Consider the following 14,068-nt stretch of genomic DNA (forward strand, 5'->3'; position numbering starts at 1 on the left):
CAAAGCCCATTAAACTGCATTCAAATCTCAACCAATCCAAGCGCAATCCAATAGGGCGGCCTGTAGCATAGCGGTTAAGGTACAAGATTGGGACATGCAAGGTCGGTGGTTCGATCCTCAGCTGGCCTCCTGTCTATCCCCACCACCCGACTCTCTACTATGGGTGCTCGAGCATTCAGCTCTACAGCACCCAGGCTCTGGAACTCTCTACCCATACACATCCATTACATTACATTACATTATTGGCATTTGGCAGACGCTCTTATCCAGAGCGACGTACAGTTGATTAGACTAAGCAGGAGACAATCCTCCCCTGGAGCAATTCAGGATTAAGGGCCTTGCTCAAGGGCCCAACGGCTGTGCGGATTTTATTGTGGCTACGCCGGGATTAGAACCACCGACCTTGTGTGTCCCAGTCATTTACCTTAACCACTACGCTACACTGTTGTTGTGTCTATCTCTGTCTGCTGTCTGTTTGTTTGATATTAATTGTATGTTCATTGTAAATTATTTTTAATTGGATATATTGTATCATGTTTTCTTTTTTGTTGATGACTTTAAATGGGATATTTTGTATCATGTTTTTACCATGTTTATTTTGTATTTTGTACAATGTAAGGTGACCTTGAGTGTCCAGAAAGGCGCCACTTCAATATTATATTATTATTATTATTATTATTATCCCCGGTGTAGCCACAATAACATCCGCACAGCCGTTGGGCCCTTAAGCAAGGCCCTTAACCCTGCATTGCTCCAGGGGAGGATTGTCTCCTGCTTAGTCTAATCAACTGTACGTCGCTCTGGATAAGAGCGTCTGCCAAATGTCAATAATGTAAATGTAATGTAATGCATGGCCAGACAATTAGATCGACATCGGCAGGACAACGTCCGATCTGTAACATGGGCATAGATGCTTACCATGCAGAAAGCTTCACTTGGCACAGCCAGGGAGCCGGTATCTTCTAGATACTCCTCCCACAAGAAACATTCTGGATTGGGGTGTCCTGAAAAGAAAGAGTATTTGTTGTTCTACAGCTGATAAAGCTGTGTATCGCCGGTGCGTGGTCTGAGCCAGCGAATGGTTTGCTTCTGTTTGGGTCAGGACCAGGCCAGCAAGGTTAGATCTGGGAAGTGATCCAAACGCCACTCGCAAACAGACATTTACGTGATTAGTGCTTAAGCATTACAATCCAAATTAAGTGAATGTTCTATGGCTGAACACTAGAACAGCAGCGCCTCCTGTGGGAGAAGGCAGAAGGCCTGTAATGTATGACTGCATCCTCTGCATGTATTCTAACCGGCATGTATTCTCACCGGCAGACCTTTGACTGCCAGACAGCAGTGCCAGATGATATTTCATCATAAAAAATGAAAGATAGTTGCACAATCAATTATGCTCCCAGGTAATTTATTGCAAAAACAAACGTTTTGACACAGAGTGTTCTTCAGGGTGTATGCTGAAAAATATGTGTGTCGAAACGTTGGTTTTTCCAATAAATTACTTGGGTGCATAAGATAGCGTGCGATATAGATAGCTTATCTTCCTCTTTTAAACAATTCATTTTAACCGAGTTGAAATATAATGTGATAAACTTCACAATACCCAAGTGTGTTCGGTTGAAAAAATGGGATCATATGTTTTGCGGAAAAATAATGTAGGCCACAATCATTTGACTACCAGTGCATCCCATGGATTCCCAGGGAATTCATTATGAGAAATGGGCAGAGTTTTACTGCCGGTTTGTTCTTACATCAGTCGAATCTAGTTTGGGTTGTTGCTCCGCTGAGAGTGCTGCTATCTGCAGCTAGCCTGTTTCCCGCACTACATTGCATCATTCACTGTCTGAGGTGGGCCGTATCCACCTTTAGGGGAACACAACCCCACGCTCACCTGCTACACCTGTACCTGAGTGCCACAAAAACACCACACTGAATACCTGCGATTGTGGAAGGAATGTCCCTTTCCATATACCTTCCCTCTATCCTATTCCTCCCATTACCTGATGTTACAATTCTGCCGGGGAATTCTCTACAAAGCCGGCTCACCCTTTCAGAGGGGGATAGAGCCAATGGATGCACTTCAGGGGAGCATTAACTGCATGCATAAGCAGCATTGGAGAACAGGGGCCCAGCAGACTGGAGGCAAATGTGAGGGGGAAGGCTTTCGAGAGCTCTGACCTGAATTCCACATAAATCAGGAATTTGTTGAAGTAACGGCATTCTACCCTTAATGCGGTTAGCTGCTTGTATGCCTCCGTGGTGAGTGGGCCTCAGGCTGGCCTCTACAAATTAATCTGGATATGATCTGTTGCCAGGTTACATGAACAGAGCCAGGGTATAAGTGGCAAGACCAAACAGCGGAATATATACATATATATGTACACGTATATTTGCATAAATCCATTTTCTATCAACAGAAAAAAGATGCTGGAAGATGTAAATGTTTAGCTATCCTACAATTAGTTGGGTGACATACGAACACAGACATATTCCCAAACTTTTGTACATGGCTCTTTCCCTTTTTTATAATTTTTAAACAGCAAAAATGTATGCATGTATTCCAATTTCCATTCTATAATAACTGATAAGATTTCTTAATGGTTATTCAGGAATTAGGTAGCAATTAGGTAGCACTGTATTTGTGTACTACCAATACTCCCAGCAGAGAAAGCAAAGTGAAAATCTTTAGGTGCAGCTCAGGGGTCATAGGCCAGCGTCACAAACTTACAGAGGAACAGGGCAGTATACTCACCCTGAGGTGCAGTGAGGGGTCGGCCGTGATCCTGACACCAGCCCACTTGGTGGATGTGTGGGCTACTGGCATCACACCTAAAACAGAACCGCTCCTGTTACCACTGTTCAGCAAACACACTAGAGTTAGACTAGAGTTACGGTCATGTTTCAGTGAACTGACAGGCCAAGAGGACCACGTTGGAGAGATCAAATCGCAATGCACTTTTCATAAATACACAAATTAATTCCTTTTAACAATAGCAGGGCAGTTTTATGTTTTTCTCACCAGTAGTCGTACGTGTCGTCCCAGTTGTCGAAGTGAACCAGGAAGCGATCATCTATGACATCGGCGACAGATGCCACACAGACCAGATACGGGTTCTTCCTGTCAACAGCCTCAAGCTTCATACCCACCTGAAACTTGGAGCTTGTCACAGTCTGCGGACACAGAGAATAACAAAATTAGGACAGTGGTATAAATAAAAACACAAGCAACTATACGATACACTTCCGCCAACAATCTAGGGCAACAGTGTAGTATGATGGTTAGTGTTAATTCCCATTGTGCTGCCATTGTACCCTGGACAAGGCACTTAACCTGAACTGCAGCCTAAATGCTGCATATTCCCAGTGAACGTACCTTGTTTTGGTTTTTAAACAGATTCTTTGGTGCTATTTGAGAGTTGCAGGCCTCTTGGTATTTTTCCCATTTAAACCCATTTTCTTTATGACCTGAAATATAACAAAAGTACATTAGCACAGTACTGTTAAGTATAATGATACAGGTAATGTGTCTCAAAGGGTTTAATAACATTAAAAGAGCCAAACCTTATGTAAATCTTCAGTTTAAGTACATCATTACAGCATTATTTCAGCATTTAAGTATGTTATTGCAACATTTATTTCAGCATTAGTATAACATTTTATTATGTTATTGTAACATTATTACAACTTTCAAGTATGTTATTGCAACATTATTTCAGCAACATTATTACCACATTTAAGAATGTCATTGCAACATTATTTCAGCAACATTATTACCACATTTAAGAATGTCATTGCAACATTATTTCAGCATTTAAGCATGTTACTGAAACATTACAGCAGTGTAGTAAGTTAAGTACGTAACTATGTTAATGCAACCCTGCAACGCTGAAAGGATATTCAGATCTCCTGCAGCTTACAGAGATAAAGCTTACCCTTGGGAGGCTGAAGTTTGTGTCCAGTCATCTCGCACCAACCAGCAGGCTTTATGTCTGGAGAATCAGCATTTACCCAGAAGTCGTAGCACTCCGGGTACCCGTCAAAATGGAGGCGTAACCGGTAGCCGATCACCTTTCAGACAGAATGTTAAAATGCAACACATCCTTGCATGCCATCTTCAGATTACACTGCATAATTTACTTTCTTGGCTGGTGCCTCCGGACACCGTACTTAGCAATTCCACATTTTCAGTGCTAATTCCTCCTTTCCCCCCCGGTTTTGGAATGACCAATCGTATGCAGCCACGCTCATGATGCAACCTCCACGGGTAGGTTGGGCGAGAACAAACATGCTTTCTCCTCAGACGCACACAATGTCACCAGCTGCTTCTTTTCACACTGCGGCCAATGATCCAGGCTGCACAGACATGAGTTGGAGGAAGACACGTCATATGCAGCTTCGGCTGAAGATGGCTCTGATTTGATAATGAAGAACATTAAAAAAAAAAGAATTCAGTCCTGGCCTTTTCGCCCCTTGCCACAACCCACTTCTTTTCACTGCGGACAGGAACTCACCTCCACCACAGACAGCACACAGAACTTGGAGGGGTGGAGGGGGTCCATGCCCTCCAGCAGCATCCCAGCCTTGAAGCCATTCCTGCCCTGGGGGGCGATCTGCAACTGAGGGGAAACAAACACACGGAGGTCGACATCACAAACGGTGAAAATAAATTAATCCACATGCCGCATAATACACTCTGCTTGCCATTACAACGCCGCTGCATTTTCATCAAGCACTGCTGCTCAGCTGTGCATGTGTGTGCGGTCTGGTAACTATAGAAACCACTGTTTCCTGCTTCTGAGGGAACAGATGTCTCGTCAAATCTTGTCACGGAAATACAAGAGAAGTCAGCCAGGGGCTGCCCAGGCAGACTGATTCCAGGGCGAATCGTTGGCTTTAGGGTGAGAGGAATGGAGAAGGGCCCAGGACATATATCCTCTCAGCTCCAGGGATAGAGCACACAAAATTAAATGAAAATAAGGCTGTTTTTTTTTTTTTTCCCCTGGGGAATCGTATTTATTTTACTGTGCCTCAGACTTCAGGGGATCCTGCAGAAGTTTCCGTAGCCTTTGTTGAATTTATAAAGCTCTCCAGGATCCCCTTAGGTCAGAGACACAGTGAAATAAATATGATTCACTAGAGAGAAATGATGCTTCTTAAATCTGAAGATGTCAGACAAATGCTTCAAGGCGTGAACTTTCTCACTGGAAGTGCAAAAAGGAAAGGTTTGGAATCTTTTTGGAATTTTTTATCTTAAAGGTGGAAAACTTGTTTCCATGTGGTGATTAATTAGCCGTGGTACCACACAACCCAGAAACCCTAAAACTGGCTTTCATTCTATGCCACAGAAAGGCTAATGGTTTTACCTTACCTACTCTACAGAGCCCAATGTGATCGGAGAAATGTTCTCCAGGACACCAGTCTCAATGGACCAAAATAATAAACTAGAAATGAGGAACATCTAAACCTCCACACATTTCTCTTGCCATCACTCTGATACGGGTTAATCTAGGTCTTACCTGTTCACAAGAGACACTAGGTACTACTTAGCAAACTGCAAAATGGCCATCTTGTTTTTGCAACTCACTAGTGGTTTGTATCTTGCAGTGAAGCCTCTGTACATTTGTTTGTGAAGTCTTCTGAAGACTACTTCTAAGGAGTCACTGACACAACCATGCCCACCCCCTGAAGAGTGTTTCTGATCTGTCAGACAAGTGTGGGTGGGTTTTTCTTCATTGTGGTAAGAATTCTTCTGTCAACTGTAGAGACCTTCCTTAGCCTACCAGCCCCTTTGCAATTACTGAGTTTACCAGTGCTCACTTTCTTCTTAATGACATCCAAAACAGTTTATTTGGGTAAAGCTATTGATTAGCCTATGTCTGATAATTTGACTCTGCAACATAAATCACATGTTGTCCATAGCACCCCCAAAACATACATGGGTGGAATTGCTGAGGAAGGAAAGTGATTGTGCATGGGGAATTAATTTACATTTCAGAGATCCTGCCCTGTAAAGCATGGCCTTTTATACATAACCTTTTAGAGATAACTAGAGATAAGAATAACCCAGAAGAGAATGTGTTGAGTCAGCATGTTGGGAGTCATTAAGCCGGGGTTTGACATTAAATTAATTTTGTAACAAAAAAAATATCTGTGACACATCATACTATATGGAGTATCACAGCTGAGTGGTAAGTTACCTCTGTGAATGCTCTGATTGGGGCAGCTACTGCCATCTCTTGATCCAGGTACTCATTCCAAGACCACAGCCTTTTCTTGACATTTCCAGGTCCTGTCCAGGGGACAGAGGCGTTGTGTTAAGACCAGATGGCAGCTCTACACACGCTACAGCACATGAGCGTTAACCCGGGGGCAGGATCGGGAGGGGTCTGAAAGGCAACTCACCGTGAGAGCTGGTCACTCTGTTCTTCATCTTCGCTTCTTCCTCTCTTGGTCGTTCCTGGAAGAGAACCGGTGGTGAGGTTAGGGCATCTGCCCTGAGCCCACAAGGCTGTTTGTCAAACTAAAGCTCTCACTCTCTCGCGCTCTCTCTCCTCCACTCTCTCCTCCTCTCTCTCACCCCCCTCTCTCTCTTTCTCTCTCTGCATGATTTATCCAGGCCCTTATAAAAAGCTTAGATTACATTTGCCGAGTGTTTATCTAAGCTGCTCAGATAATGAGCTGCACCTTGTTCAAATCAACATAAAATATGTCTATGACTTTACATCCAACAGAATGGCAGTGCCTGGCCCTGGATCTGAACCCCCAGCCTCCTGGGAAAGATTGATGTCCTGTTTCCCCTCCACACCACCATATTTCCTGGGGTTATGCTTATGCAGTATATTATGAAAAGGCCTGTATTTGGAATCACGTGGTAAATGCAGGAAAATTAGTTTGGTCCTGTGCCTGTGCAGATGTACGTACTCTGAGGTGATACTCATCCGACATCCCTTTGGCCTCTTCTCCGTTCACCATTGCCCTGCTACAGATAAAAAGATGAAAATACATTTTTGTTGAAAATTATATTTTCACTAACATTTGTTTATTTATGTCTAGTAATATTTTTCCTCATATTATTGCTGTTTTATGAAAAGTATCATTATTTTTTACCTTGGAACTTTAATTTAACATATCTAATCAGAAGAGTGTGTGGAGTGAAAGAATGTGAATGTGATATTAAGACATTGTTGAATTTTATCTTCCTCAAACCCCTGAAAGCCCAGACTAGTGATACATTTAATGTCCATTTCAGATGAAAGGGGAACATGAATTCAAGCAAATTGTGTTACATTTCCCAAACAGCAGCAGGTTTTTATACCCGTCCTAATGACTCAACTCAATGACTCAAAAGGCCGGCAGGCCTGGTCTCTGCTGTATCAGCGAGCTCCAGTTGGGTGGGGAGTAAGTTTCACATTAGTGTGTTATAAATTTCCGTTTCCAGATCCTCACCCTCTCTACCAGGAACTGGGATGCCTGGACCCCATGGAAACAAACATTCTTTCTCTTCTGCTCTGATCCGTCCAAGTCTGAGGAGAAAAGTATAGGAAAAGACATCATTTTTATCATTACAGTAGCTATATTTTCTCATATTTTCTCATATTTTAATCATAGCGCACTAGGTTCGTACGCAGCAGGATGGTTTCACCCTAGAGGAATGAAGACATGAGATGGCGATACGCTCAGAATCGCTCATTAGAGAAAGACACCATGGGATGTTCTCTGGAAGCATAAAGCTTAGGGAGAGTATGTTGCTGGATGAAACATTTCGAAATCTGCTTTGCAAGGACCACTGAGTTGGGCTGTGCGTACAATATCCAGTTTATAGCTTCCCCAGAGATTTGCTCACATTAACTTCCACTTTCTCAAAAAAGTTAGCTGCTCTTTTATAAATGTCAAAATAATAATAATATGGCCATCCCCAGGGAAACAAAGAATGATTCACATCTTCTGTTCGTGGTAATGGTAGAATTGGTAGAAATAGTAATCAATTAGAATTGATAACAAAGTGCTGTTGCTGTCTCATCTTTGGGGTTCCTGCAGTCTCTCCCTGAGGTATTGGTCACCAAATCACCCTGAATGCCCCGACACTCGCCATCATAATGCTGCCAGGTCATCAGAACGCTAACTTTAGTCAGTAACTACAATATCTTTTTAAAACACTGTCTGGGCCAATAAAAAAACACTAAGACTATGCAATAGCCAATAGAAATACTCCAGAAAGTCATGCAACAACACAGTGGACACTGGACAGGACTTACAAATACCACTCTGGATTATAGAGATATTACAGAGTAACTGATACCATGACCTAAATCTATTCAGCAAATACCGTATTATAAAAATGAACACAGTTCATAATATTGACATTATAATTATGATAATATCAAAACAGTCAGAAGCACACATATGCAAAAGATAAAGAGCTTCAGGCTGCAACCACCCAGAGAAATGAATCACAATTACAGCCCCCCCAATATGGTGGGTTATGTAATGTTTACAGGTCAACTTCTCACAGATGCAGCCTGGGAAACACACAACACAGTGATGCTTTTATTCCCGATTTAAGATGATGAAACTACCAGCATCAGACAGGTACTCCAAAGGCCTGAAGGATCCTCACAGTGGGAAGCAACACACTGAAAAAGACATCCAGGCTTACAACAGTCTGAATAACATGCAGGCTGGTTAGCAGACTCGCTGCTGCCACAGAAAAACATCAAATATCAAACAGAATATCAAACAGCTTTTCAAGCCACACAGCTGCAAAGCAATGCTTGGATTGATGAGCCCAAATCTATGTCATTGTCACAAAGAGAGAGAATTCCACACCAACCAATTAGAGAAATCTTCAGCTTTAACCCTTCCCACAATCAGGGAGAATTCTACTCAAAACAACCAGAGCCATCTTCAAGCCAAACAAGTAATTCTCACAAACCGCGAGAATTATACATGAACCAAGCTTATTTCCCATCATTAAAATAAAATGCTACAGAACTAATGCAAAACAAACAGTTTTTCTTTAAAACTGGGGTAGGCAATTTCTTTTGGTAATATTTGGTGAAATTCTCTTCACATTCCGACAGCAAGGAATAAAAAATCAGATATGAGGACTGATCCCAGGACAGATTTTCAGGGATGTTTTTCATCGCTCTCTGTAGCTAATGGCAGTTTATAGAATCAAGACTTTCCCAAATGTTCCTCCCATCTCACTGCTCGCTATTTCGCCAGTGAAATGACAGTGAAGAAAAAGGCAAATAACAAACAAACACTTTGATTTCTAATTCAAAGTTAAAGGACGCATATCATCTCATGGCCAGTGTGTGTATGGGTTGTGCATCTGTGTGTGCACCCATGCATATCTGCGTGGAAACAGATTGTGTGTGCGTGTGCATGTGTGTGTGTGTGTACCCATGCATATCTGTCTGGAAACAGATTGTCTGTGTATGTCTGTGTGTTTACCCATGCATTTGTGTGGAAATAGATAATGTGTGTGTGTGTGTATGTCTGTGTGTGTACCCATGCATTTGTGCGGAAATAGATTATGTGTGTGTGTGTACCCATGCATATCTGTATGGAAATATATTTACAACCCATTTTGTAAGACAAAGCTCCAGTGAAAAGAGATTAATTGGAGTGAAAAGCCTGGCTGAATGATTTAGAGAATTAGCATTCCAAACAGTGAAGAAATGTGCCAAGCCTGGCTCTTCAGGGCTGATGAACTCTGCCAGTTTTCTTTTTAAACCAGGTGCAGTTAAACAGCCTACCTCTTACTCAGTAACACTGCAGCTTTTATAAATGTTGTGCCCCCACTGATCAATCCCATATTAATGACTGTATAGCTGTTATTTATACAGACTCAATTTATTATTTCTATTAATATCTTCACCTGCGTGCTTCACAGCAAGCATACTGTAACAAGAGGCAGAATTGTAGAGTTACATTCCTACCGAGAATATATCATTACAGAGATGTACAGACGCTACAGTAAGTCATCTAGCATTTATCTGCCCCTAATTCAAAACTTCACCTTTATGTTAACAGCAATTATAAAGTATGGTACACTGGGATACCTTTATGTCAGTGACACTATGTGATGTTCAGGAAATTGATCAAAAGACCACTTGAACCGAAAACATAACTGTGCATTAGTGTGAAGACGGCTGATGTTCAGCTTACATTCACACTAACATTAGCATCTTCTGCATTGAAATAAAGGTTTCAATATAGAAGCTTTCAGTTCATTAAAGGATTATAAGAATGCATTAGAAATTTAGGCTAGCATCTGAGAGACTGTATGAACTGTTCAGAATCAGCAAAACACCAGACCCGTGCAGCAGATATAAATCTCTAGGCTTTTTCGGCATAAACATCTCTTCACTGCTAATTATCTGTACATGAATGGGTTATATAGTAATGATAATGACTGTCATAAATTATCAGAAACAGTCCCACTTAAAAAAAAAAACAACAGATCAGTCTAGTAACTTTCAATCACACCAACCATGTGTTGAAGGAGGAAAACACTGGGTTAAACTCAAACTGAATGTCCTAGCTATACTTTGTCTCAGGCAGGTGTGTTATTAATGGCAGTGCACTAACAGATGGACTGCAAGGAAGTGCAGGGGAATGCATGCTGTGGCCCACATAATTTGGTTTCTGTGTCTGAAAAAGACACCACCAAAAACTGCATCTAAACTTTGTGGAAAAATATATGACCACCGTGGTAACAAGGCAATTAACAATGTGTTAAACTAGTAACACATAATTAAACACGGAATTCATAATGTGGTAAAATTGTATTTTATGCGGCAGTTGAGTACTATATATACTGTATAGCTTGTGCTTGCATAGTCTACATAGACAATGCTCATTCAGTTCTCTTATCTCAGACCTACTCAGTGGATCACAACGAAGCATAGTGTTCTGGGACACCTTTATGTGAACGGCAATTATAAAGCATGGTGCGCTGGGATACTTTTATGTGAGTGACGATATGTGAAGTTCAAGAAATTGATCCAAAGGCCATATAAAACACAGAGAACAGAAACTGTGCATTAGCGTGAAGACGGCTGATGTTCAACTTACATTCACACTAACATTAGCATCTTCTATATTGAAATAAACGTTACCTGTTTCGAGTTCATCAAAATAAATCCCACAAATGTCAGTGGATTGTAGCAGTGTCAATGTTATTTTCAAATTAGTATTAGATAAACACAAATAAAATGTAATGCATTACAAATGTAGGCCAGTTTCGGGAGGAATGAACTGATCAGAATACAGCAAAACACCAGACACGTGCAGCCAACAAGTTGAAATGCTGAATTATACATTTAAAATTCATAACTCGTAGGAAATATGGGATTTACTGTGAATGAAGAAGGTTGCTAACAAAAATGGCGGAGGTATTTAAACCAAGAACGATAAACTAAATAAGAATACAATCAACAAGAGGCAATTGGGAAACAACGCCTCTGTGGGGAATCATAATCTTTACAATAAATAATAATGATATTCTTAAATTCCTAAAATTTGCATTTCCTCGAACTTCGGTGACAATACTGCTGCACGGCGGAAAATACTTTTGACACTTCAGGAAGAGTTGCAACGCATCCCACTGTCGTACAACGACAAATCAGATAGGAAGCATTTCCGAGAAGAGAAAATAATAGTTTCACTTAGGGTGTTCTCGAAAACACTGCCAGACATGTTGTGCACGAAGCTTTGAACGTGTTCTATCCGAGAACATACGAACACAACGGGGTTATCTATCTGCTTTTGTAAACATGTTTATGTATCAGAACCGAAAAGGACCGAAATATAGGTTAACCGCCAAAGAAAACATCGCTGACATCTCAAACCGGATTTGAACGGGATGGGGTCCTTGCTGAGAATAATATTCTAACTATGTCAGAATCTCCTTTCATGGAATTTAGCCACTGATAAATAAAGTCGTCCTAACCTATAGCGGTGTGTATTGTTATTAAATTCTTACCCACACGACAGTCGACTCGCCCCTCAATGCTCTGACAGTGGAAATATAAGGCTCCTTTAGCGTGGCTGTTTCACGCATGCGCCGTCACAGTCCTCTAACGGGGGCGCGGCTCGACGTAACCTGGGGCTCAGACCCCAGAGCGCAGGTAAATACACAGGGTAGCGACACGGGAAACAGGTAAACACACCGCACTAACCATACAATGTTACCGTGTCTTAGTTTCGTAGCGAAATAACGAGGCCCAGTTGTTGAGTTGTACAGTCGAAACAATATGTTTATTGGAATACACCTTGCCTGAAAAACTCTTTCGGCTGTAGGCCTATGATATGTTCCTCAGCTTCTTTCAAAACTACCAAAATTACTCTGGCATTGGAGCAAAGCCAACAGCAACAGATTCCTGGTTGCCAATGGCTACTGAGAAAGCCAAGGCCCAAGCCAACTGTAACTATAACTCAGCCTATGACTATATACCAATACATATGTCTATAGTTTTTTGAAGGTTTGAGTGTGCATCTGGGATATCATTTATTAATGTAATTTAATGGATGGATGGTTATATTTGATGCATTGCAAGCAGGGCAGCTACCAGCAACACCATATATCATATGAGTAATGGTAAAAGAACAGCCAGACAGAGAATTAAAAAGGAATGACCTATCCTGATGTAAAAGATATTCACATTGACTTATTCTCAGCGTGGATTCACACCCTGAAGGGTCTGTAGCTTGTCGAATGAGCACTTCGATCAGAACCTTGGGACAGATGTGATTTGACATATTAGTCTGCTCACTTCTCCAGTTCCATATATAATGGGCTAATTACCGTCTCTTCCTCTGACTACAACTCTATGAATATTTATATCGGGCCAGTCTACCAGAAGTCCCTCACTGGCTGCATGAACCTGTGAATGAACCAAAGCCACAGCTTTTTAAGCAGACTATTTAGGAATATATTATCTGCTATCACTGCCATAAATATATCATCATATGCCCTTTTACGTGGTCGGGCATGCAACATTACCAATTAAATCTGATTTACTGCAGATCATTTGCTAATGCTGCCTTGTTTTCAATTGCAAGCCATCCAATTTTTACTCTTCAGTGATGGCATAAATACACAATGTGCGTTATGATAATATAATTGCATTAGGATCCCATAAAATATAGTAAATCCCCACAAGTATTAATGCATTTGTGTGAAATTTTGCTTCACTTTAATGATCATTCTTAACTGAAAAATGCTTTGCAATGAAAAGTATTGTGGAGGAAGTGCAGTGCTTTACTCAAAAACACAATATGACACATTCAACTTGAATGGGTGGATCAATTTGTGTTTCCGCATTCCTGAGGCATCCATCTTGGAGCAGGCTTAAAGAGCCTCTTGGTAGTAGAATCTTAATGATCAGAGTTAAAACACTGTCTGCCCTAAAGTGTCGTGATTAGCTTTAAACTCTTGACTTCTAACTCTTCTGCTGCAACAGCCTGTAATCATCACTGGCTGCTCATGTGGCACGGTGAGAGCGTTCATCAGAGCCCATCAGCCATTAATAGCCATTAATGAAGATTCACCATCTGGGGATATTAAACGGCAACAGCTGCCCTGGAACGTGTCAACTCCAGCTCTGGCGTTTTCCCTCCGACTCCTAACTCATGCGCACCCAACCCTGACAGGGATTAGTGACTCAGTGACTTACTGAGGGGGACTGGCTTGCTGCTTGTTTTAAGTCCACAGGATAAAGACATAAGTTGCAGGAGCTATGGAGATTAATCCTGAAACAAGCTATTGCAATTCACAGTTTTATATACAGTTTATTTTCAAATATTGATAGCATATGCTATATTTTATGTCCTGTTTTATTTTTTGAGTTTCTGACAGTTTATTTATTTATTTTAAGTGAGACACGAAAATGAGCTGTATTCAGATTCAGAATGAAGATGGCACACAAAATGTGGTTTGCATTGCTAGCTAGCCTAAGGCATTCATTTCCTTTATATTCACAAGTGCATTACACTTAACAGAATAGAAATGTGGTGTTTCAGTTGCCTGAAACCATCAGCTGATGATGAGGCAGCTTTC

The 14,068-nt window shown here is 41.3% G+C and overlaps 1 protein-coding gene across 1 annotated transcript in view; it reads right to left on the reverse strand.

Annotated features, from left to right (window-relative positions):
- Nucleotides 1-12,098, reverse strand: part of LOC133137150 (lethal(3)malignant brain tumor-like protein 4) — a 60,631-nt gene extending 48,533 nt beyond the window's left edge. Inside the window, exons 1-11 of the mRNA XM_061255222.1 lie at nt 11,993-12,098; nt 7,447-7,523; nt 6,922-6,979; nt 6,403-6,457; nt 6,198-6,289; nt 4,512-4,616; nt 3,933-4,068; nt 3,374-3,465; nt 3,020-3,171; nt 2,753-2,829; nt 919-1,004 (exon numbers count right to left, since the gene is read on the reverse strand). Of these exons, the coding sequence (XP_061111206.1) occupies nt 919-1,004; nt 2,753-2,829; nt 3,020-3,171; nt 3,374-3,465; nt 3,933-4,068; nt 4,512-4,616; nt 6,198-6,289; nt 6,403-6,457; nt 6,922-6,972 (846 nt within the window). The 5' untranslated portion in view covers nt 6,973-6,979; nt 7,447-7,523; nt 11,993-12,098. The remainder of the gene's footprint in view (nt 1-918; nt 1,005-2,752; nt 2,830-3,019; nt 3,172-3,373; nt 3,466-3,932; nt 4,069-4,511; nt 4,617-6,197; nt 6,290-6,402; nt 6,458-6,921; nt 6,980-7,446; nt 7,524-11,992) is intronic.
- Nucleotides 12,099-14,068: the final 1,970 nt, after the last annotated feature.

This window comes from Conger conger, chromosome 9 (genome assembly GCF_963514075.1).
Source record: "Conger conger chromosome 9, fConCon1.1, whole genome shotgun sequence".
Taxonomy (NCBI): Eukaryota; Metazoa; Chordata; class Actinopteri; order Anguilliformes; family Congridae; genus Conger; species Conger conger.